The 25,642-nt window shown below is 34.0% G+C and overlaps 3 protein-coding genes across 3 annotated transcripts in view; 1 reads left to right on the top strand and 2 right to left on the bottom strand.

Annotated features, from left to right (window-relative positions):
- The window catches only part of LOC149422448 (alanine aminotransferase 1), a 37,121-nt gene extending 22,886 nt beyond the window's left edge, over positions 1-14,235 (top strand). Inside the window, exons 6-11 of the mRNA XM_089633810.1 lie at positions 4,849-5,051; positions 7,872-8,000; positions 9,234-9,440; positions 11,840-11,983; positions 12,069-12,183; positions 12,654-14,235. Of these exons, the coding sequence (XP_089489936.1) occupies positions 4,849-5,051; positions 7,872-8,000; positions 9,234-9,440; positions 11,840-11,983; positions 12,069-12,183; positions 12,654-12,802 (947 nt within the window). The 3' untranslated portion in view covers positions 12,803-14,235. The remainder of the gene's footprint in view (positions 1-4,848; positions 5,052-7,871; positions 8,001-9,233; positions 9,441-11,839; positions 11,984-12,068; positions 12,184-12,653) is intronic.
- Positions 1-25,642, bottom strand: part of LOC149422436 (thioredoxin, mitochondrial-like) — a 289,804-nt gene that overhangs the window by 188,937 nt on the left and 75,225 nt on the right. The gene's annotated exons all lie outside the window — the stretch shown is intronic.
- The window catches only part of LRR (capping protein regulator and myosin 1 linker 1 leucine rich repeat protein), a 41,261-nt gene continuing 38,071 nt past the window's right edge, over positions 22,453-25,642 (bottom strand). The window contains exons 26-27 of the mRNA XM_089633290.1: positions 25,202-25,261; positions 22,453-25,120 (exon numbers count right to left, since the gene is read on the bottom strand). Of these exons, the coding sequence (XP_089489416.1) occupies positions 25,080-25,120; positions 25,202-25,261 (101 nt within the window). The 3' untranslated portion in view covers positions 22,453-25,079. The remainder of the gene's footprint in view (positions 25,121-25,201; positions 25,262-25,642) is intronic.

Genomic DNA, 25,642 nt, shown 5'->3' on the forward strand with positions numbered 1-25,642 from the left:
TACCTCTTTGAGAATATTTAGGTCTGCCTGTTTTTCATAAAACTGTAAAACTTTTGTGTGGAGATCATTTGATGAACTTAGCAATTTGTACGCGTTAATTTTGCCTTTGCCGAATAAATAAGATGTGGTATCACATCCTGTGATAGCATGCAAAAATAATACCACATCCTTCATATCACCAATCTCTTCACGAATCTTGCTGATGTCATACGTTGATGGTGTGCCAGAGGGTTTGTGAAAGAATAGTTGCACATTTTGACACTGTGGTAGCCCTAACAATAGAACGAAAAGATCAGTATCCTGTCCGACAACAACTACAGGCCTCCCACTTTGAATCTGGGAGACATCTATTGCTCTTCCGACCACTTTAGTATCTGCATCTTCCTCCGCCACAATGGTTGGAATGTTTGCTTCATTAAGCTTCTGAGAGAGCTGTTCAATAAGCTGGCTTTTGTTTTTTGGATTTGCCAAAAATTCATTTTGCTTCACAGGGCATTCCATATTAACGTTGAATTTCATTTCTAGAGATGTTTTTTTACTTCTCCGCATATGTTCGACCCCTTTTGTGGTGGGATAGTCAGGATACCCATCGAACACAACATGACAATCTTTCCCATACCGTTTCATTACAGTATCAACATACTTCTCTATGATGCTGCTATATGTTACTTTGTCAGGCCAAATAACACTGTGCAAAAGATACCCTCCATCTACTACATATATTTTTGGGGGCAAATTTTTAAAAACTTCGTTGCTAACTGTCCACTTTTCAAATATTTTCATAAGACTTGATTTAGTTCCCTTTCTTATCATTTTATTGTTTTCAAATAAAGACAAAGGGTATGGGCTAAGTTCATAGTTGAAGTATTGTTTGAGATTATTTGTTCCTTGAGACATACATATAACCCTATTAAACAGCTGATCAGGATTAATTGGCACTTCTTCAGATCTCACATTTATACCACTTACTACGGAGCCTATAGTTTTAACTTTATTTTTTCTTTTCAATTTAACATCTGCAAAATTATTTCCTTCGATGTCTTTCAAGCATTTCATTCCTACATCATACGCTTCATCGCAGTTTACGCCCGAACTTGTCACTACTAGACCAGAGGATAAAGAAATTAAATCGTTGCTCTGTCGCAAAGGATTATGGATACGCAGCCACCCGAGAAATTTATTAATATCTTGCAAGTCCCTTTCTCTTCTACTGCATCTAAGTTCAGTGTGCTGTTCGTTAAACTGAGTCAAGCAGCCAGAGAACTTCTCGAAAGCCTCACAAATTTGTAGGGATGCAGGAGCGCAAGCAATGAACTTGGTTAGCGTCCTCTCGCTTAATCCTCGTCCATGAGTAAGGCCACCTATGGATTTTGATGATCGCATTAATGTCTGCTCTATGGTCATGTCCGTCCAGATACCGGTAAAAAATCCATCTGTACGCCGAACTGTAAAAAAACCTTTATTGACGAACCTTTCGAAGTCTTCATTTGACATCTTCGATTGTAGACTCAACATTTGTTGTAAGTATATGTGTGCGGATTTGGCGTAGAGCAAATGTCCAGCAGCATGGAAATACGGTATCATTTGCTTGACTGTATTAATGTGCAAATTCCAATCGCCGATTCTCTCTGCCAGAATAAAGTCTAGAGCCAAATTCACCAATTTAAACTCTTGTAGCCACAGTCTGAAGTTCTACTAGTTTTAACCAAATCTCCATACACTTCTTCTAGTCTTGTCATTATTTCATTTGTTTTACACTCTCTCATGGCGTCTTCAACAGTTGTTTGTTTGTTAATTGTTTGGATATGAATATCATTAAAGTCGTTTGTAATCATTTCTTTAAGAGATGAACATTCCTCGAATAGCAGTAACATCAAAGCTGCCTGGGTCATCATGTGAGCTCTATAAGACCTTGCGTAAGCATGTCCTGACATAAGGTGAGGAATCGTTGATTTTCCATAAACAGAGGTCCACATTTCTTCGATTCCACTACCTTCCATAAACTTTCCTAAGCAACCAAGGAAACTCATTAGAAGATGGAATCCGCCTAGTCTGACGATTACTCCAGATATTTCACTTTCTGTAGAAGAACTTGCAACAATGTCTACTGCTTTCAGGAAAAGTGGTTGGTCAAAAGTGACAATACACGGCTGGCCAGCTAACTTGCTCCGTAACTGACCTATTTATGGCCTTGACATCAGTCACTCTGCATGCAACAACCCGAAACCCCCTCCTCAAGGCCAGTACACTCTGATGTCACATCCCGACTTTCACGGTTGATATTTGGCGTTTTCTAGTCATAAAGTACACATTAAAATATATCATTTTAAAGGTAATAACAGGGACTACAACTTTTGTAGGAAATATTTTTTCATAAAATGTCGGCCTGAAATGTTCTGTGACAAAATATAAAATTATGTGCCAAAAAATATACAAATTTTTACCTTATCATACAAATTACAAACAAACGGTAAAAGTTACGACGAAAGTTAACTGAACTTTTTTTGTAGAAAATGTTACAACAAAGAGAATAAAAAAAATTTTAATCCGATATGTTGTTTAATAATTGAGATAGACGCGATTTACGAAACCCTTACACTTTTCATGTTTGGGGGGGCACAGGGGGGGAAGCAAGGGGGGTAGGGGCGGGGACTTTTTTCTAAACACTTGTCTAAATGGTAGTAGTCGATGGGGAAAAAATTAGCTTTATACTATTTAGTTGGTCTAAATGGTGTTCTACGACACAGGCTGACTGGACTATAGTTATAACAGTAGTTTTTCCATAGTTATTCCAAAAAAGTGAAATATAAAAAATTAAATATTAACAGGATTGTAGCCAGTTCCATATGTGTTTTTTGTATTCTGTAAGATTAGATGTTTTATATTGTGTTGGAAGTGAATTGAATAGTTTTATAGCCTGGAATCTGTAGTGTTTTTGTCCAAATGATGTGTTGGTTTTTGGTATTAGTAGTTGGTGTGCATGTCTTGTTCTGGTATTGCGAGAAGTTTGTGAAGTTTTAAATGTGTTTAGGTTCTTGTAAAGGAAAGTAAGTATTTGTTTTGAATATAGTTTTTGAATCTTCAACACTGGGAATTGTTTAAATATGGTTGAAGTGGGTGTTAGTATTGGTACTTTAAGTATTACTTTTATTAAGGTTTTCTGAGCTTTAAATAGTGTGTCTATGTATTTTTTACTGGCATAGCCCCAGGCAATAATGCCGTATTCCATTATAGATTGTGCTATTGCGAGGTATATATTCTTAATATCAAATATGTTCAGTATATTTCTCACGTTTTTGAAAAAGTAAATCAACTTGTTTATCTTTCCTTTAACCGATTCAATATGTCTGTCCCATTTTAAATATCGGTCGAAGTATATACCAAGATATTTGATATTTTCGGTTTGTGTGATTGGAGGACAATTGCATGGGGTGCTCGCTGAGTGACAGGAATGTATTTTAAGGTAGATGTTTTTGGCGGGTTGGCCTCTCGAGTTTATGCTAAAGGTTATGAATTTAGTCTTATCTATATTTAAAGTTAATAAGTTAGAGTCAAGCCATTTTTTTGTAATATTTAAGCCAACTTCAGCTTTTGTGATTAGTGTGTTCCAGTCAGTGGCCTTAAAAAGTAACACAGTGTCATCAGCAAAGCTTATAATTTCCCCGTCTATTTCGAGGTGACAAAGATCGTTAATATAAATAAGAAATAGGATTGGGCCAAGTACGCTGCCTTGTGGTACTCCGTAGGATACTTGTTCCTTGTCACTACATGTGTTTTCTATTGAGGTATATTGGGTGCGATTTTCCATGTAGCTTTCAATTAATTTGAGTTCTGTTCCCGTGATTCCGAAATATTTAAGTTTATTGAACAGGTTTTGGTGGTGAATTGTGTCAAACGCTTTTGCCAGGTCTAGGAATATTCCAAGGCATTTTTTACCCTGATCTATATTTGTTTTGAGGAAGTCTGTTACTGAGGCTATGGCATGTGAGGTACTCATATTTTCCCTGAATCCAAATTGATTTGGTGATAGTATATTGTTTTTGTTAAGAAAAATTAAAAGGTGGTTTTTGATATGTTTCTCGAGAATTTTTGAGAGCGTGTTTAGAATTGTAATTGGTCTGTAATTATTAATTTCTTCCTTGTTTCCTTTTTTGTGGATTGGAATTACTTTGCCCGTTTTCAAAATAGTTGGGAACACTCTTTCTTTAATGGACCGATTTATAAGTATAGTAAGTGGGATAAGAAGTGCTGACTTTATTATTTTTAGTGTCATCGGTGATATTTTGTCGCTACCCTGAGAGTTTGTGTTTTTTAGTTCGTTTATAAGTTTTAGTGTTTGTATTTGGGTAATGTATGGAATTTTAAAGGAAGAAACATTAGTGTGTGTATAGTGGTTTGAGAATTCTGGGATATCGTCATTTGTAGTGATTCTGTTTGCTAATACCTTGCCGACGTTAGCGAAATAGTTATTCACAAAATTACATACTTTTAGTGGTTGTTCTGATGTCTTAATAATCTCGTTATCTATTTTAATCTCGGTTATGGAATCACTTTTCTTTGAAGATGTGTGGGATATTTCTTTTAGGATTTGCCAAAATTTTTTGGGGTCCTTGTTGCATTTATCTAATTTATTTTTATAATATATTTCTTTCGATATACGTGCAAGTCGTGTGCATAAGTTTCGATATCGTTTATAGAAATTTATGAGATAGATGTCATATGGGTTAGATTTGCATTGTTTGTGGAGTTTGTCTCTTTTACTGAAACTTGTTATGAGTCCTTTTGATATCCACGGTAATGTCATTGTGAACAATGAAGTATTTAACATGTTTCTTATAATAATTTCAGCCGTTATGATTCCGATCCCCCAATACCCCCTTTACTCGGCGTCCCTGGCCGAGTTTGACATCAACCAGGTGGGGTACTACCTTAACGAGGAGACCAACTGGGGCCTCGACATCCCCGAGTTGGACCGAGCCCTCACAGAGGCCAGAAAGACCTGCAACCCCAGGGCCCTGGTCATTATTAACCCCGGCAACCCTACTGGACAGGTAATGATCATTCATTATTTTTTATAGATATCGCAACCAGAGCAATTACATAGATGGATTAACTTGCATCCTGCATGTTAAAAACTTGTTATTTGTCTCAAGAAATTAAAATCCAGTAAAATGAGAAAAAGTTAATTCATTTTTACTCTAATAAGTAGAACATGTGTAGGTGACAAAATACTCTTTGGCTATACCATCACTTCCAGACTTCACTTCAAAACGTACAAAACTTACATACTGCGTGGCGGGCCAGATTTGCAGAGACTGGTTGAGGGACCTTTTGACTTCTCCATCCAGACTCTCTCGACCCATCGCCATCCATACGTCCGTCATTCCTGTACACATTGACCCCCAGATTCTTGCTCACCCCTTATTCCTTTACCCTTCCCAGAACTTCCTCTCCCTAAAAGACCCTCCACACAGCACCCCCAAAGATGACACAAGCCCTGAACAAATTTTTTCCTCGGGGCCTCGAGTGTGGAGCAAAAAAGTGTATGCATAATATGCACCAAGTTCAAGTTCTGTTATTATTTCATCATGGGCTGTTTCACAGTACTTGGATAGTAACAGAACTTGAGTAGTACTTTTACAGAATTTGAATATTAACGTTGAATTCAATGAGTTGTTCAAATTTAGTGAAACAACCCTTCATAAATAATTCTTAACTTGCGCTTTCTCACTCCTCTCTCCTGGCTTCTGGCTTCTGGCAGTAGGATTTAGTAAACATTGTATTTTACCTAGCTTGCAAATGTGTCTCGTAACATAAACTTTGGTAGATACGGTATTAATTTTAAATGTAGATTTGTTTAGTTCTAATCTTATTTGCCTATGGTAAATTTTTTTCTTCCAGAATAAATATGTACTGTGTATTATTAAAACCAACAGTGGAATGGTATTTTGTATATGTACATGTTGTAAAATATTTCAGATTTAGTTTAGTTAACAGTTTTGACCTGTCATCACCAAACATCCCAGTTTACAAATTATTATGAACTGTTTTTACTCAAAACATTTTTCCCATTCATTTAAATATCTTTCATTCTCAGCTTCGCACATATTTGCAATATTTTTTCATCCATTTTACGAAAAATATTTTCACCGCGTTCCGGTCGTTTAACAGTTTTGTGACATATATTTTCTATGAAAATAAATGCATATACACGGTGTCCGGAAACATGCAGTATATGCGGAAACTATCACATTTAGAGTTGATTTTTCAGTATAATTTTTTTTTCGAGTTTCGAGTTTTTGAATTTTAAGTTTCTGGAAACCGTAATGTGCGACACGGAGGTTAAATAATAACAAAGCATTTTCCATTTTTTTTTTACTGATTTATGATTATCGTGATTTATTTTTGGGGTACAATGCCTTGTTGGGCTTCCTAATTCTTTAGTCAACGTTTCAGACAGCGTTTCAGTGTCCACCATCAGGGCAGAAGTTGATGGACATGATCAGATCATGATGAGCACTGCAACGCAGTCCGAAACATTGGCTTAAGAAGGAGGAGGCGCAACATGGCATAATACCCCAAAAATAAATCACAATAACACTTTTCATACATGAAATAAATCATACATGATCATTTCTAAGATTTAATAATTATGCAAAGGCAGCTTCATACTTTAAAATTGATTCACTAAGTGTACGGAGGTATCATAAGGATGCATTATTCCTGTATAAAGTAGTTAACAATAATATTCAATGCCAAGAGTTGCTAAATAAGATTCAATTCAATGTACCTGCGCATTCAACACGCTCTTCTGTCATGTTCAGGGTGGATCAATGCAAAACGAACTCTAAGCAGAATTCTTGCCTGAACAGACTATGCAATTATTACAACAGCGTATTATCCAAGGTGGATATTTTCAATTGTGAACTTACCAAATACAAGAGATCCATAAAAGAATATTTCTCTGATGGTTTGTGAATAATGTTATGTCTCTATTGTTTATATTTCTATTATGATTTGATTTATATCTACAACCTCTCTCCAAATGTCTTGATAAATGTTTTGATTTTTATGTTTTATATATTCAATAATATATAATCATATTAGATTTATAAAAACAGTTTATTTTTAAACAAGTTCTGCTGTGTAATTATTAATACGCGTGACAGCTGTTTTGCCCTCTGAAGGCATTAGCAAACTGACAAACTGACAGTTTGATAATGTCTTCAGAGGCCGAAACAGCTGTCACGCGTAATAATAATTACACAGCAGAACTTGCTTAAAAATAAACTGTTTTTATAAATCTAATAATAATATTATTGAAAATATAATAAATTAAAATTAAAATGGAGTTCTACAAATTAAACTAATAATATTATTGAATATATAAAAAATTAAAATTAAAATGGAGTTCTACAAATTAAACATGATAACTAAAATAAATAATTTAAATTTGTAATTTTTCGTTTTATATAAGTAATCATTTGTTTTGTATAAATTTTTGAATTCATATTCCTTTATTACAAATTTAATTGACTTATTCCTTATTATGCTGTCTCAGTAGAGGTAAAGTCACAGGGAGGAAATCCATAATTGGTTTTATTTTGGATATATAATACTTATGTACAAACGAAATAAATGTAAACTGTCGATTTTCCCAAAATCAATAAAAAAATAATATTCATACTAAAAATAAATTAATATTATTTTATGTATGGACGGCTAGATTATTATCTATTGTTTTTAATTTATTTAAAAAATGTGACCTTCAGATATTGGCGACATTGCTATTTGGTAATAAACATTTTTTTCTTTTCTATGTGATCCATTTTAACCAGTTTTAATTTTGGTGTTTTTTGTTTGTTTTCTAGGTGCTATCAAAGCAAAACATTGAAGATGTTATCAAGTTTGCTCACAAGGAGAAACTGTTCTTGTTGGCTGATGAGGTCTACCAAGATAATGTTTACGCTGAGGGTTCACAATTTCACTCCTTCAAAAAGGTAATACACCAACCTAGTGAATTTAGCAAAATTTACTGTACTTGAGTGAGTTTTTTTGTTTTTTTAAATTTTTTAAATTTTTTTTTTAAATATGACACAGATTAAATAATAAAAATCGTATATTGTGAACGAAGATGTGATATACATCACCCCGTGTGAATGTAATTAAAAAAACTGAAGTGGGTTTTAGTAATCGTCAACCATCGGTTTTGCAACACATATTGGTATTTTGTATGAATTTTAGCTGTTGACGCCCCAGTGCTTTCACACTATTTTTTTTTAGGACTTTTTTCTTTTGGATGAACCGTTTCGTCCGTACTCGCGGAGACATTAATCACTTAAGGTGTGATATATACCAATTTGACAGAAAATTATATAATACCTTTCGACTACTTGGCCCCGACAGGCCAATAAGGTTTTTTGAGAAAGAAGTTTGATGTTTGCATTATAAAGGGTTGATCTATTTCACCCAAAGTAAGAGAGAATTGACCTAACATCAGGCAGTCCTGGCAGCTGATTTCAGATTCGAGATTAGTGTCAATTCTGCATGGCAGTTTCTCACCAGGGCGAAACTGAGAGTATCTTCTACAATGGATGTGATTTAGAAAGAAATCAATAGTCACCAAATCTACCATAATATATTCCACTCGTCCCATATTAATAGTGACTTTTCAGAGTGGTAGATACTAAATACTGATAACCATAATTCAGAATTGAATCGTTGGTTTTATTTAAAATGGTTAAAATTGCCTGTGTTTGTTGAATAGATCTTTAAAAAGACAGGTACTTTCCGTCCTACCTCTTCTCCATGTCCTTCCCTTCCCCACTACCTTCAGCTTCAAAACATTTATTTATTTATTTTTTCATGTTCTCCATGAAACGGTTATACACCAATATATCATAGAGAAGATTACAAATTAAAAGGTTTACACAGGCAGTTTTACTATTTTTTCACATGCGTTATAAGATAGTTACTGAATTGTCTGTAGGTGACATTGAAAATGTCGATGGCTAATGCAGAATCGTTAAGCAGTTGAGTCGCTCTGTTTATTGGCGCATTCTGATAGGCAGAAGTCCTCGCTTTCGGAGCATATAAGAGTGCATGGGATCTCCCTCGAGTATAATTGTTAGGGATATAAAAGTTAACCTCTTTCAACATAACATACCCCAATTGAGGATGCCATAGTCCCACTGGCACCAGTCGGTTTGGACTAACATTCATGATGTGCCCAGGTAATGATGGAACTGGGTGCTCCCTACAACTCGCTGGAGTTGGCCAGCTTCATGTCCTGCTCCAAGGGCTACATGGGAGAGTGCGGGCTCCGCGGGGGCTATGTGGAGCTCATCAACGTGTGCCCCGAGGTCCGCGCCGTCCTGCACAAGGCCATCTCCGCTATGCTGTGCCCCACCGTGCTGGGGCAGACCGTCATGGACTGTGTGGTAAGGTTTTTATTTAACTTTTTCAACGTGGCTATCTACATATACTGCAGTATTATTTGGTGAATTATTTCCCACGGGCTTCCTCAGCTATCTTTTGAATATTTATATTTATTATTTATTTTGCAAAAACATTATAAGAACTAAGGGTGGTAGACACATGGAGTAATGCTATACGCATCGGAGCGTTTTATATAACACCATATTACCTCGCCATACTATCCCCATATACCTGTCACACCTGACAGATGAAGTGTTATAAGTGTGGGCGTGGCGACGATGATACGCTGTGATTATGCGACTGTCATCTGTCAAGATGATAGATTCCATTCAAAGAAATGATATTCCATGACAGTTCTCCAATTGATCTGGCCCTCTCCTCTGAGGAAGATTATAGGGTAGTGTGATACCCCAACATATAATACGTATATACCATGCCCAAATTATGCGGGCATACGTGTCTAAGGCTTTAACCTTTTGAACGCGTTAATTTGCTCCGTTTTATACCCGTACGCGGTACATATTTTCAAATACCTATGCATGCAATTAAATGTCAAATTATAGCATTCTGGCATGATTTATTGGACTATATAGACAGAACAGATTATTCTCCACAATATGAAAACAAATCCTCGTGTGTCAACACTCTTAGATGTTTATAAAAACAAAAACATAAAATTTCATACAAAGATGTACCGTATCTTTTGAATGTGGTCCCGCCATTCACTCGGCGTCATAAATAAACCACTCTCGGTGTGTGTGTACTTAGGCCACTGTGTTTATACACATAAGTGGGACACCATGATCACTTATCATTCTTAGTTATGAAAAGTTGTGAATGACAAACTAGTACTAACGCCATCCGTTGACAAAAATGTAAACTAAAGGACTAAAAGGCGCGAAGAGGTGCACTTGGTTATCGATCTTTTTTTATGAAATACAATTTTATTTTTGAGAAATTCTTGTAGATGTCAGCATCGTGATAGTTCAACAAATGTCCAAATGAGCAAGAAATACATTTATGACGAAAGAGAGCGGGAATATCGGCCGTCAAAGTTGCCGTATCAACTGTTGATACAGCCGCGTGTGAGTATAGACTTTTTGCCGTAACAACAGTTGATACGGCCGCGTGCAAAGAGTTAAGCACAAAGTATTATTTAACCTTTCTATTTGCACCTACTTGTAACCATTTTTGTCCTACATGTAAGTATATATATTTATTCTCCCTACCCCCTCGACCTCCCCTCTTAGTAGAGGGAGTCGCATAATTTTCGAATATCGCCTGGCTAGCAGATCACAGTGCATATCATTGCAACGCAAACACTTATAACACATCATCTTTTTAGGTGTGACAGGACTGTATGGTATTGTATGGCGAGCAACAGGTAACAATCAGAAGCCTGTGTTGGCTGTTTAAAGTTTCGTTCCTGCATTTTTACTGTTTGATATCTATTCTAAAACTACTATAATAATATACTATTACCTTTGTACTAATATTTGGACTTCACAACATTGAGACAAAACACACGAAAAACTGCAAGACTTTTAGCTTACTTAACGTTTAGGGAGTTCATTGAGCATTTTAAAACCTTAGTAAAAAATATTGTTGAAATTAATAAAATACTTTGTTTTTACCACTTTTATTGTTTATTACCAACATGTTTCATGAGCAACGCTCACTTCAACGCTCAAAAGTGGTAAAAACGAAGTATTTTATTAATTTCAATTAAAATGGTGCCACAAAATAAGTTTGCTGTGTTAGAAGAAGAAAAAATATTGTTTTGTGATGCTGATAAATTTTTCTTGGGAAGCCTAAAATCGTTGCAGTTTCTCGTAGGATAGCCATGGACTGCGCTGTTAATAGCAACACTTTATAACATATACACATATTTACACATATTCTGGTAACATTTTATTTTTTTACTTATATCAAACACGAGAAACGTTTTTCTCTCTTGAATTGGGTAGTTACGTTAAAAAGAAAACATTTTTATTGTAATTAGTTTTTTGTTGTAATTTAACATATTTATGTTTTTGTATAAAAGAAATATATTTTTAAATAAAAAAAAAAAAATAAAATTAAAAAAAAAATTAAAAAAATATATATATAAATACTAGAATATTAAAAACTAAACACTGCAACACATTTACTAAAAAACGTGGTGAAAATTTTATTCAAATTATAAACTACTGTGTGAAAACCTTACTAATTGAAACGTAAAATAGATATATACATTGCTTCATTTTGAAAATTATTTTCTATTAAAAAATTATACTTTTGGTAGGTATCTTTTGTGTGAATTCTTCAGTCAGTTTAAATTCTTTTAAATGTAACTTAAATTGAGGAATAACGCATGGACAAACAAAATGAGTGTTTTTGATTAATTGTTTTAATATTTCAGGCTGACACTCCGAAGAAGGGAGAGCCATCTTATCCCCAGTTCGCCAAGGAAAAGGCGGAGGTTCTTGGCTCCCTGAGGGTGAGAGCAAAGCTGATTGCCGATACCTTCAACTCCTTCGAGGGTTTCAGCTGTAACCCTGTCCAGGTACCTAATGGACACATGACTGATGTAATGATATTATGTTGAGTTGAGAGCACTTGTATAATGTATGCTTGATGTTCTCTTCCAGGGTGCTATGTACGCCTTCCCCCAAATCAAGTTGCCCCCCAAGGCCATCGAAGCTGCCAAAAAGAAGGGAATGCCGGCTGACACATTCTATGCTTTTGAGTTGCTGGAAAAGTCTGGTTAGTACAAATATATATTTTATGTGTATGAATCAAGGGCCTATATGAAAGGGGGTGTTTAGGGGGTTCACGGCAGTGCACCATCTCTTTTAACAATGTGATGTAAATAGTAAGTAGAGGTCTCTACTGAGTGGAACACCCCCCATGTGAAATCTATAGCTTCGCCACTGGTCACTGGTTTGAAGGCGTGTAAAGGTTCAGGTATTTTCTGGTTGGTAAGATGTCTCTTGGACGAACTCATATGAGATGGAATGAGCTTTGCGAACGTCTCAGAGTCACACACCAGATGGAGGACAGTCTAATGAGCATGTGGCACCGTACAGTATCACCATCCCCATCCACAGTAATTATATGGTCAATACCATAAATCTCCTTGTATATTGAATTATGTGAGTAAGGTTTTCGAAATATGTATATTGGCATAATTATTGTTGACATTAACGTAATATGATAATTTGTTTATTTTCAAGGAATCTGCATTGTGCCCGGCAGTGGATTTGGCCAAAAACCAGGAACCTACCACTTCCGCACCACCATCCTCCCGCAAACCGATAAGCTCAAGGAAATGTTGGAGAAGTTCTCAAAATTCCACCAGGAGTTTGTTCAGCAGTACAAGTAAATCCTAACCGTACATTTTCATAATTACGAAACTGCACTTTATGAAAAATATGTAGGAACTTGTAATTAATTGAGATTTTAATTTTAAGGTTATAAAATAGTTTAATCATGTTCTTTTAATCTGTTTACGCTCAAGTCGAGATAATGCTGCTATATCAAAATGCAATTGGTATGTCATCCCTAATCCTTATTATGTAAAAAACCTTACTTGCCATACTATGTGCACAAATATTTGCAATACCAGTTGATTTTATTATTATCACAAAAATGGTTTTAGCCAGTTTAAAAATGTACACTGGAGAAAAAGGTTTTCTTGCTTTTGCATGTTTAAGCTAATACATAATCTGTACTGCTTTTGTATTTTAGATACACTATAGGATTATGTATTAGGTTATCCTAATCCCGCTTATTATGTTAAATTATATATTGTATTATGTCCTCAGCAAGTTTGAAAAATTTAAACTAAATTATTACATATCCCCATAATGTTTATAGGGATTGTTGATTTTATGTTTTGTATTATAATTTTTTGTTTTTTGCTAATTAGCGCCTCCTTGTGATAAATATTATTTATATATTTACCTCTCACCATTCCATTTATTTTGTAGTCGCTTTAATAAATGTCCATGGGACCCTGTAAAAATATTTGTTATTCAATTTATATTGACCTTCTGAAAGTGGTTAAGAACCACATAATATGTTTTACATAATATTGTATGTATTTTTTATTGTTTTTGGTGTTTTTACAAATTTGTAAATAAAAAGTTAGAAAATTTAACAATTGCATTCATTTTGCATCTTGACAATAAATTTAATAAAGTAAAAAGTTTAAAAAAGACATGTAATTAATTATTAATATGTTGTTGTAAACTATTCAAGTATTACAAATAATAGCTTTAGCGTTGTTAAGCTTTAGCAAAAATTACCACAAGCTTAGATTAGCCGAAAGTAGCTAAATTATGAATGGGTTATTTTTAAATATTTTAACCCTCTTACTAATAAATGTGTTTTAAATTTTACATAACTTATAAACAACCATTTGCCCTGCATTGTTTATCAGTTGTGTAAAATTTAAAACACATTTAGTAAGCCATGTTTGTAAGTTTGCATACTGCCAATTATGGTGATAAAACGCAATAAATGATAGATTCTTAATGACATTTAAAAATATTCATTTTTATCCTTTGTACCTGCCAGATTTTTTCTTTATTTAATGTTTTATTGTATTTGTTGTCAGTTTTTTACAATCTAAATTAATTGTAAAAGTTGTGATTTAATAAAAATTGTCGCATTCCGTTTCCCTTTGACAAATTATAAAATTCCAAGTATGTTTTTATCATGTTTTGACTTTAAATTAATGTGATCATGTTTATGAAATAAAATTTGTAATAATTACAAAAAATGTATACTGAAGCTACAAATTTCATTAAGTACCCAAGTAGAAATATAATATTAACTGAATGAACTAAAATACCATGTTTTAATTATTTCATTACCTGGTTTCCTCATAATATTATGTATATTGTTGAGACAAAACATGGCATTTTCAGATTATGGAGTTTTTGTGAAATTTCAACATGATAAATCTCCCTGAAGTATTTTTCAAATTTACTAAATGTAAAAGAAATCAAAACAAATATCTCTATTGCTAATAATAATAAGAAATTATTATCAAATGTTACTCCGTGAGTTTTCCTCTATCACTACATACATAATAATTAGAACACGGAAACGCTGTGACAACACCAGTGCCGTACTCTGAAGAAAAATAAATAATGAAACATAATAACACACAAAAATAAAATTCAAGAACTTGGTGAGATTTTCAAAGCAAATCTCTCTTTCAAATCCTACATAATTCTAAGGACGGGTTGTTTCGGAGAATTTGAACAATTCATCAAATTTCAACGTTCATTTTCCGTTTCGTAATATAGGCTAGTTGCTTGACAAAACTGAAATAAAAACAGAACTTGAAAAAATCTTTTGCAGAACTTGAAAATGAACGTTGAAATTTGATGAAGAGTTCAAATTCTCCGAAACAACCCGTCCTAAGTGTAAGTTTTCGTGGAAAATCCAACCCATGTTTATTTCCGGAAGCAATAGAAGTGGGTCGTTCCATTCATTTTACGGACTCAAATCTGAATCCAGGCTCAGCCGAATGGACTCCATTCATTCGACTCGTTCCTTCGATTCCTTTCATTGAATCCAATGAAATAAAACGCAATGTGTACGCAAAAAAAACTAGGTTAAATAGGTTACATATGTCTGTAACTATTTAACCTAGTTTTTTTCCTCACTTTTAATGACTTTATATCACATTTCAAAGGTGTGTTGAATTGTCATTTTGAAGAGTTATCATGGAACCGTTGGTGCGAACTTGCTGGAAGACAAATTTGCTCCACGCAGACCAACAACAAAAGGTAAAAAGCAATGCTTCTAGCTATCTTTTGACTACGAGATAAAACACTTTCTTTTTGAAAATGTTTTCGTCAACCAGTATGTTTGGTTCCGGCGTCTCAGATCCACCTACAGTTTGGAATGAGTGAATAGCCATTGGATTCATTCCGGCTGTAACGACACACTCTAGGAAGCAATATGTTTGGTTTTTTATGTGATGTAGTCATATAATAGAATGTGAATGGAAGTGAAGGGTGATTAATGTTTTATCCGACTAGTGGGAGAATCATGGCGACGGATAACAACATTATTTATTTTATTTTTAAAAGAAAGACAAACAAGTTCCCGGGTTACGAATAACCTGACAATATTTGAAAATCTCCTACTACCACCACAGTAAGCTGAAAATGTTGCTTGTGTTGTGATGGAGGACTTAGCCAGCCGAGGAATTGAACACACTACGCCCGAGTGAGACCCAAGCGCGATGTCAACTCGGCCACCGACCGGTCAATATACCGGTTATACATATGTTACTTAATACTAAGTATAACTTATAAACAATATTATTTTCGATCCTTTTTCTTAAATGGAAAATATATGGCATTGTTATTCAGATGTCTTCTATGAAAACAATCATTTTCCAAGTACAAGCGGATTTGAAGGTTTTAGTTTAGTGGCGAATTAGAATTGGCAGAAATAATGTTTTATTATCGTAATATTTGGTGAGTATTTTTAATAAGAAATCTTTCGAGTGAGATGTTTCCCCTCAATATTCAGGGTCAATATTATATATATCAAAAACAGATTTCTGTTTTCATTTAGGTATTACTCTATGGACTCTGTGGTTGAGGGGTGGGAGGACTCTTGACTAGCAATCTGTAAGAAATCTTTATTTGATTAATTTGTGTTATTTCACAAATTATTCATAAAAAAAGTAATAATATATTTGTGGCCGTTCCAGAGTGGAAGATACTTTCAGTGTCGCCCTGTTGTAAGACCACCATACAGAATTGAAATGAATAAAGCCAAGTTTACACAGGACTGAAATATTATACTTGATATTGATCATCATCTACGTTCATATTTTCATATCTTTTTCTATTTCCACTTAATTTATTTATTGTTATTTTTACTAATTGTAATTTTTATGTTAATACCACATAAGAGTCCCAAGCATCTGGAGCCAGTGGGACTACGACATCCCCAATTGGGGTATGTTGCGAGGCCGAAGGTAGTGGGGAGGGAAAGGAAATGAGGAAGAAAGATAAAAGAAAGGAAGAGAATAAAGAAGAAAAGAAGGAAGAGGTAGAGGAAGTTTGGAATGTTCCAGGCTATTCAGATTTGGTCACCAAACACGGCTAAAGCCATTTCAAGCAATGTGTCGATCCGTAATACTGCTTTCCCAGGGCGATTCTGAAGGTATTTCTAGAACATGCTGCAAATATAATAGGTACCCATATAGATTTGTTTCTTAGTCTGCGAGAGCATTTTTTGTTAAAGGTTTATTTACATTTTTTGTCAATTTTGCCAATCACCATTAGTATGTTTTTAATTTCAGGCCTGCTTCCTTCCCATACTTTAGATGTTTCATATTATAATTTTTTTTTTTTGTATTAGGCAATTCACCCTAAAAAGAGTGCTATGTTCCGTTAAAGTTAAGGGAGATGGTTATAATTTTATGGGAAATCTATACGGGAATAGGAAATCTCAAATATTGAAGTCATTCAAGTCTATGAACTTGTATAGAACTGAGAAAATGCGAGAATTGTTGAGAGAAAGTAAATAAGGAATACTAAGGGGAGATTGGTGGGTGATTTTTATAAGTAAACGATAAATGCCTTTGAAAGATGAATGATTTTTACAATTAAAGAAAACATGATCAAGAGTCTCATTTTCCATGCCGCACTGGCAGAGTGGACTATCTAGGACCCGGATTTTAAACAAATGGGATGCAATGGAGCAATGACCAATTCTCATTCTCGAGATACAGGATATTATAAATCTTTTGGATTTTTTCTTGCCGTGGAACCAAGGTTTACTTGGAATATGATTTTGTATTCCAGCATAAAAGCACCAGTTCGGGTTTTTGTATTAGTCCAATTTTCTTCCCAGGAGCGAATCATGTTGGATTTAAGAATTGACGTCAGAGATAGGAATTCTAAAATCTAAAGGATTAGAGCCAGAAATTGTACCAAGTTTAGCTAGAGAATCGGCTTTCTCGTTACCCACAATTCCTAAATGGCCAGGGACCCAAACCAATATTGTCTCGAAATTTAATTCATTTAAAGATTTAAGGGTGTTTCTGATATTATAAATAATATAGTCTTCTGGTTTATGGATATTTGAGGAAATTTTCAACACTGCGCTTAGTGAGTCAGTGCACAGTAAGGCTCGTCGAATATTGAAAAGCTGGATTTGGCTCAAAGCTTGTTCAATTGCGAAGCATTCTGCAGTAAATATAGAAATTTCTTTAGGCAATTTATAAGACAAATCTAAATCGAATTCGGGAATGTGTACCGCAGCTCCACAATCTTTGTTATCAGACTTAGAACCATCTGTGTAAATGAGCGAAAATTCTGGAAACTTAGAAGATGTAATGTTTTTAAATTTTTCCTCAACATTTTGATTAGATGAGGTTAAAATATCAGTTCGGAAGTCTGTAGTTATAACGTTGGGGATATAATTGATAGAATCAAATGGGATGGTGAAAATAGGAAGGATAGGATCTTTTTGTAGATTTTGGAGGGAAGAAGACAGAGATTTGAATGAAAGAAAACTTTTTAGAAGGAGAGGAAGTCGATTTTTATCTGTCGATCTTTTTTCATTATTTAAGTTATTGAACAAATAATCAAGGCTTTGTTCTAAAGGGTGACGCGATATAGAAAAAGATTTAAAAATATATTTACTAGCCAGGAATTGTTTCCTTAAAATTAAGGGGGGATCAACACGTTCTACCTGGAGAGAATTAATTGGAGAAGATTTCATCGCTCCAATAATTATTCTGAGCGCTTTGGACTGAATTCTTTCAAGTTTTTTGTCCAAATATTTAGGAAGAGGATCGAAAAGAAATGTTCCATAATCCAAATGGCTTCGCACTAGAGCACCATACATTAATTTAAGAGTAGTAGGATGAGATCCCCACCACACTCTGGAAACAGCTCGCATAATATTTAGCCCCTTTTCACACTTAGCCGAAATGTTCTGAATATGCGGGAGCCAGGAAAGTTTATGATCCAAAAGTAGTCCAAGAAATTTAATTTGCTTAACGATTTGAAGAGGGACATTATCAAAGCAGACAGAAAAGGGGGGTATTTTTCTTTTGCGCGCAAAAGCCACTACTTTGGTTTTAGACGTAGCTAAATTCATCCCATTTGTCAACAACCAAACTTTAATATTATGTAAAGCCGAATTCAATTCCTTCGCAGCGCGCGATAGATTTTTGTGTGATAAATATATAAGGAAATCATCAGCAAAATAAAGTCGCTTGATAGATGAAGGAAATACACTGTCTAAATCACTTATATATATATATATAAAATAATAATGGACTGATTACGGACCCCTGAGGTAACCCATTCCATAGTTTGCGATTTATCGTTTTTGAGGAAAAGTGGATAATAATGGATCTGTCTGTTAGTAAATTAATAATAAATTGAACTAGTTTTAAGGGAATTTTTATTTTAATTAATTTTTCTTTCAAAATGTTAATTAATACATCGTCGTAAGCTGACGAAAGATCAAGAAATGTGGCCAGAGTGCAAGAATTAAGGGACTGAGATATACGGATGTCTGTTGTTAACACACTTAAATTATCTATGGTTGATTTCTTTTTCCGGAAGCCATATTGATTAGGAGAGATAATTCTGTGATTTTCAACAAACCATTCCAATCTGTTCTTTATCAAGTGTTCTGCTACTTTCATTAAACATGACGAAAGAGCAATAGGACGATAGGATAAGATTTCAGATGGATTTTTGCCTGGTTTTAAAATCGGAAGGATTTTTTGAACTTTCCAGACTTCCGGAATAAATCCTGTTTCGAACATGTAATTAATTAGGGATAAAAAATATTCAACCGACATGTCTGAGAATGCTTTAATGAAACTATATAAGATTCCATCAGGGCCAGGAGAAGAGTCTGGAAGGGAATTGATTACTCGATTTAATTCACTTACTGAGAAAGGAGAGTCCCGCCAGCTAGAGTGAGATGGATAAGAAATAAAGGAAGGCATTTCCTCACATCTGGCAACTGACGGAGGAGCTATCTTATCAGCAAAACCTATAATAATTTCTTCTGGAATATGTTTGCAACGCTGGGGAGTATATGACGAACCGAATTTTTTTAAATTGGACCATACGGATGACTGGGGAGATTCAGGAGACAAGCGTTTTTCACCATCGAAGAAACAAGAATTTTCGCCATCCAGACCGCTTTTTGTTTTTCAAAACGCGTTTCGCTTCTGCCTGGGCGCGTTTCACAGAAAGGTAATTTTCGAAAGACATACATTTACGGAAAATGGAAATTGCTTCTCTTCTGGATTTAACGACACTAGTGCATTCTTCATCCCACCATGGGGTGGAATGTTTTATCTTAATGTTAACATTACGTTTTTTAAGTGTTTTTTCTGCAGCTTTTATTATCATGTTAGGAAATAATTCACATTGTAAACTAGTGTTGACAAGGGAAGACTTAGATGCTTGAACAATGGAGTCTAATTCTGAAGAAAAATTTCTCCAATTGGTGTCTTTCATTTTAAATTTAAAACTATTGTTTATCGAAAAGGAATGCGTGGAAGATAGATGGTGGAAGGTAATTATTATAGGAAAATGGTCACTGGAAAGGGGATCTTTAAGAATGTTCCAAGAACATATGGGAATCACTGAAGATGAGCAAAGAGATAAATCGACTGCACTTTTCCAATGTTGAGGGGCAGTGAAACGAGTTGGAGATCCGTCATTTAGAATACATAAAATATAGGTATCCATAAAATCTAATAGATTATGGCCAGAACGGTTTGTTAACTCACTGCCCCAAGAAGGAGAATGAGCATTGAAGTCCCCAAGTATCATATACGGGGGACGAATCTGGGATATAAATGTTGACCATTCGTTTTCAACAAAAATTGTAGAGGGAGGGATATATATTGATAGTAATGTAATATCAGATACAACAGCTGCTACTATCTAAAAATTATTGGAGAGAGTGTGGAAAATGATTATCCGGGAATCTTAAATTGATATGAGGGTTTTAACCACGTTTCGGAGATGGCAGCAACTGAAATATTATGTTCATCAAGTAACTGTACAAGATCAATTTTGTTGGCGAATAGACTTCTACTATTCCATTGAAGTATTTTGCTTAGTTGCGGATACATCGGGAAGGCTAGAGAGTAAAGATTTCATATAATCGGCAGCGTTGGATGGTACTTTATTGTTATTTGAAAGGATCGTAATTAATAGGGTAATTAAAGTTTGAATAAAAGAAGAATTTTCAATCATGACTTTAGGTAAGATATCGGAAGTGGAACAGTTTTTTAAGGCAGTCCCATTGGGAGCCTGGGATGTAGTTTTTTTATCGAAAGAAGGAATAAATTTTGGATTAGATTTTATCGGTTTGAAAATTCTTTCTTTGTGGGAAGATGATAGAGGGGATTTAGGGGAAGAAAAATGAAAGAGAGAAGCGTTAGACGCTATCTCTGCAAAAGATTTTTTTGTAGGAGGGAATAATTTAGAGGCCTGAAAGTAGGAAATGTTGTCTGCAGCCATTGACTGTTTGATATTTCTCTGTCTAGATAACTCTGGACAGGCCACACTAACAGCAGTATGGTTGCCCTTACAATTAATACAAATAGGGTTATTCGTTGTATTTTGACACTGTTCAAAGGGATGATCCTCTCCGCAATGGAAGCAACGAGGAGGGGAACGACAAATAGATTTTTAATGGCCAAAACGGCAACAGTTGAAACATTGGATAGTCGGGAATCTGTATACTTCAACGGGAAGAGCGTTATAATAAATAAATACACGGGATGGTAATGTTTGACCTTCGAAAGTAATAACAACGGATTGGGAAGGTTTCCATATAGTGGTGCCGGTGGAAGTATCCTTGAAATTCAACCGACGTGCTTTTAAAACTTTTGGAGTTAATTGAGAGTCATTAAGAGTGTCTACTATTTCTGTTTCTGATAGATCGGTTGGGATACCTCTTACTCTGCCCATTCTGGTTAAATTGAAAGTAGGTATGAAAGATTTAAATTTATTATTTGAAAGAGAACCTATTTTTTTAACAAAATCATTAGCTAATGTGGCGGATTTAAATTCTATGGATAGTTTGTATCGACCTTCCGGTTTTATTGATCCATTTATAATACCGAGGTTATTGAGTTTTGAGCTAAAAATAAATTTACCTAAATCCAGGGGGTGAATTATTTTCCCCTGTTCAGTCCTTTGGACATTAACAATAAATGGAGCTGAAGATGAAATAGAATACATAAGCTCAATGGCTTTTGCTTCTGGAGGAATGGTATCATTATAACTTCCATGAGAGATTGGGGCTTCGTTTGTTTGTGAAAGAGATTTAATTTTAGGAGGTACATTAAGGCAAAGCGGAGGTCGTCGTTTTCGGGAAGGAATGGTTACAGAAGTCTGGGAATCATCAGAATCGTAGTCGTCTACAATATAAGAAATGGACTCAGGGTCCGGAGTTCGATTTTCGTCCTCCTCCATTTCAACAAATTAAAAAAAAAAAAAATTAAACAATAATTATTATTTTAGAAATAATAAATGATAGAAATAATACATGCAACTTCGTCGCAAACCAATAACACAAACAAAAATAATGAATACGAAAAGGTAACAATAAATAAATCTTATCTGTACGCCGCGCCGTCAGAAAGCCGTCAAACACAGAGCATTGGATGTAAACACGACTGCACACTTCCGAGGTTCGGTGACTAATCATAATTTATTTTATTTGTATTTGAAAATCAATAAATAAATCATAATCAAGTATGAGTTTTCAAATACTTTTAGGTTATTTGTACCCGGGTGTAATTTTTTTTTTTTTTCAAAGAAAGGTTTTATTCATATTTAAAATATCCATTTGATCTCAATGCATGCGATTCTAGAGTCCTGAGCCGAACGACACCTGGCGCTAATCAAAGTATGCTACTTATTTTGTCTATTTTTCATAGTGACAATTCGTGGTATTATACTACTATTAGTGGATCGGAATAAAAGACAATTGTTAGCTTAGAAATAATTTATTAAATAGTCTTCTAGCACATAAGACACAATAGTTTTGACTAGTGTGTTGGCAATCCAGTCCAAATTCACATCTTTGAAAATTTTAAATAAGGTCTAAATTCTTTGAATACATAATAATATGTTCAAATATTTATTTTTAGAAATTGCATAAAAAGCAATCTCCGACATTAGGAATGTAATTTTAATGGGGTGGAGGTTTAAATTTATATTAAAACTTACAATGTGACAAAGTTTTATTTGCTATTTCTAGTTATGCTTTGTCAACAGTCCGAATTAAGATAATAGGTTCTTAGAAGTGAACAAACACAGTTGTTCAGCTATGTAAAAAAAAGCACCAGAAATTAATACAGATTTGCTTCAAATACTTACTTTAAAAAGTTCTAGTTATGAATTAAATAACCAACTGCTTTCAAAAGAGGTGACAAAATAGTGTTGGCTGACTGCGGCAGTTTAAAAGCACATTTTGAATTCTGTACATTTCCTACAAAATCACTTGTTAGTATAAATACCCTTTTGGTATGGAATGTTAACAATATTATGGAATACAACAGAGACGTAAATGATTGATTTAATTAAACATTAGTTTAACAATAAGTTTATGTAATAGTCACCAAAATCAAAAATATTATTTACTTGACGTATTTGTGGACAAAAAAGTAAAGTTGGATTGGAAAATAGTAAAATTGACTAAATAATAATTATTTGATACAACTAAGGTAAATAATTAAAATGAGTAAATATTAATATTTTATAGTTTTAATAGCAAAAGGTGTTGAAATTGAAATGATCACAACTTGGGAGTGTTAGTATGTATAATATATAGCATAGTAAAAGTATAAAATAAAACAATGTATAAAGATAAATAACATACATGTAGGAATAATGAAGTAAAATATATTATAAATGATTATTAAACAGATATCATATACTTATCAAATGACATGCGTAATCCACCATTATTATGCTGCTAGCACTGCCACAGGTGACTAATTAAAGGTAGCAATTTGGTTTTCTCTAATATTATAGTAAAAGAAAGCTATTACCTTATGAAGTAATTCATTATGGAGTACCTATCAATTATTAGTCAAATATCCAAAGAATATGATATTGTTTGAGCAAGTTCACCTAAAACCATGATTTAAGATTTTTTCACTTGAAACAAATAATTATAATTTTGTATTGATAAAATTAAGCTTTTTGGGGTCATTCCTAAAGTTATTGCAATATCACCAAAAAGTATACCTACTATCATAAAATGTATTATGTTAAATTAATATTCTTAAAAATATATAAATTAAATTACTGGCAAAATCTTGGCATATCTTAAATTAGACCATTTGTAAAAATTATTATAAAATGTTTCGCTATGTTTTTCATAATTTCAAAAACTACAAAGAAAATCATTATCACAATATCGTTATAAAAGTACCTAATTGACTCCAACTAAATATATTTACAGACACAAGTCTGGGTTTTCTCTCCTCGAGTACGGCGGCTACACGGCTTCTCTGAACCACTCGTCTTCTCTCAGTTCACGGTATTACATTCTCACGAGTTCCTCTCTAGGAGGATAGTCGGGCTAACTGTTACTTAATAACGTGTTACCCACTAACAACTTTACTATGCAATGTGGAAAATCCCGGTAAGTCTAAACGGGACAAAGTATTGGCACAAACTAGCGCGATGGCGCTACTACAGAACATACTTTGTACATAAACTTGAAGATGAGCCCGTTAAACAATATAATGTAACTTGTGCAGAATGCCAGAAACTTTTGAACATGTCCATTTAGTCAGTCTAATTCATTCAGAAACTATCAAACTTCAGTTCTACAGAGTTTTACTTGAACAAGAGAATAAGAGTTGATATAAAATCCAATACAGACTGTAATTTACACAACTGCATTTGGCAACTCATTAAAATATTATATTTAGCACAAATATTTATACAATAAATGTACACGATTATAACCAATGTAAAAAGGACATACAAATTTCAGTCAAAGATTTTTTAAATTATACATACATTCAAAGAGAAATTGGTAACTCAAACGTACACAATAAAAACCTTAACTAATACCATTGCATAACATGTACACACAATACATTGTTATAATACACAATGTATTTCTTTCATTACATACATTACAATGTGTATTATTGGCGTTAACTCTTGCATCTCATGTCTCCTCGTAACAGTTGTTAAATGATTTGAATATAATACAAGATACAATACATTCTGTTGCAAATATCAATACGTCCATAATATAATGTATGTATATTCATCCTGTCCCTTAGAAGAACAGAAATGTTCTATATATAAATTACATAAGAGTTTTCTCGGAGTGAAGTGACCAAAAATAATCACTGAAAGTTTCTTGCAAATAAGGTTTGACTGAATTAGTACCAAGCAGAATAATGGGTTTCTTCCCATTAGCAAATAGGTACATCATATACACATTGGCCTTAAAGAGTAAATAGTGATGTATAGCCTTGTCTATCCATCGGTTAAAGAGAAATGTCTCGTAACGTATTTCAAATTGATCTAATATGATATCTCTTGTTTGATTAGGTTTAACAATTTGCCTGATAAAATCGATGCTGGTGTGGCGGTGTATTACTCACCAACTGCTAATGGAGCCTCCTTTCGCATTGAACCTGAAAATATAATACATTTTTAATGTCATGATGGTGAACAACCAATGTTGATAAGAAATGATAAATGATTGGCATATTGACCCGTTAAAGCAGCTGGAGAGATCCCGACAATGCTGCCGCCAACACAGCCCTCTACACCCTCTGCAAAGGAATACAAGGATTTAGAATCAATTCAAATACTACTATGTAGTTCTGTGAATCTTGCCTAGGTAGACCTCGCCTTCTATTATCAAAAATTTAAATCAAAACCAAAATTTCCTCCAAAATCATAAGATTTGCAAGTAGTTACTTAAATACCTACCTAGTTAATTATAAACCATACATATTTAACCTAACATTTTTTTTATTTCAAAAAGGAATTCATAATGCCAATAATTCTTTTTTCGAACTTTCTTCAAGCCGGTAGGTACCACAATATTGGTATGTATTCCGATTTGACAGTTCATAGTAGAAACCACGATCATGTGAACTCTAGCGGGATAAAAAAGTAGTATTCAACATGGCCACCATCTTGAACCGGAA

This window comes from Hesperophylax consimilis, chromosome 7 (genome assembly GCF_061612785.1).
Source record: "Hesperophylax consimilis isolate HC1 chromosome 7, BYU_Hcon_1.0, whole genome shotgun sequence".
Classification (NCBI taxonomy): Eukaryota; Metazoa; Arthropoda; class Insecta; order Trichoptera; family Limnephilidae; genus Hesperophylax; species Hesperophylax consimilis.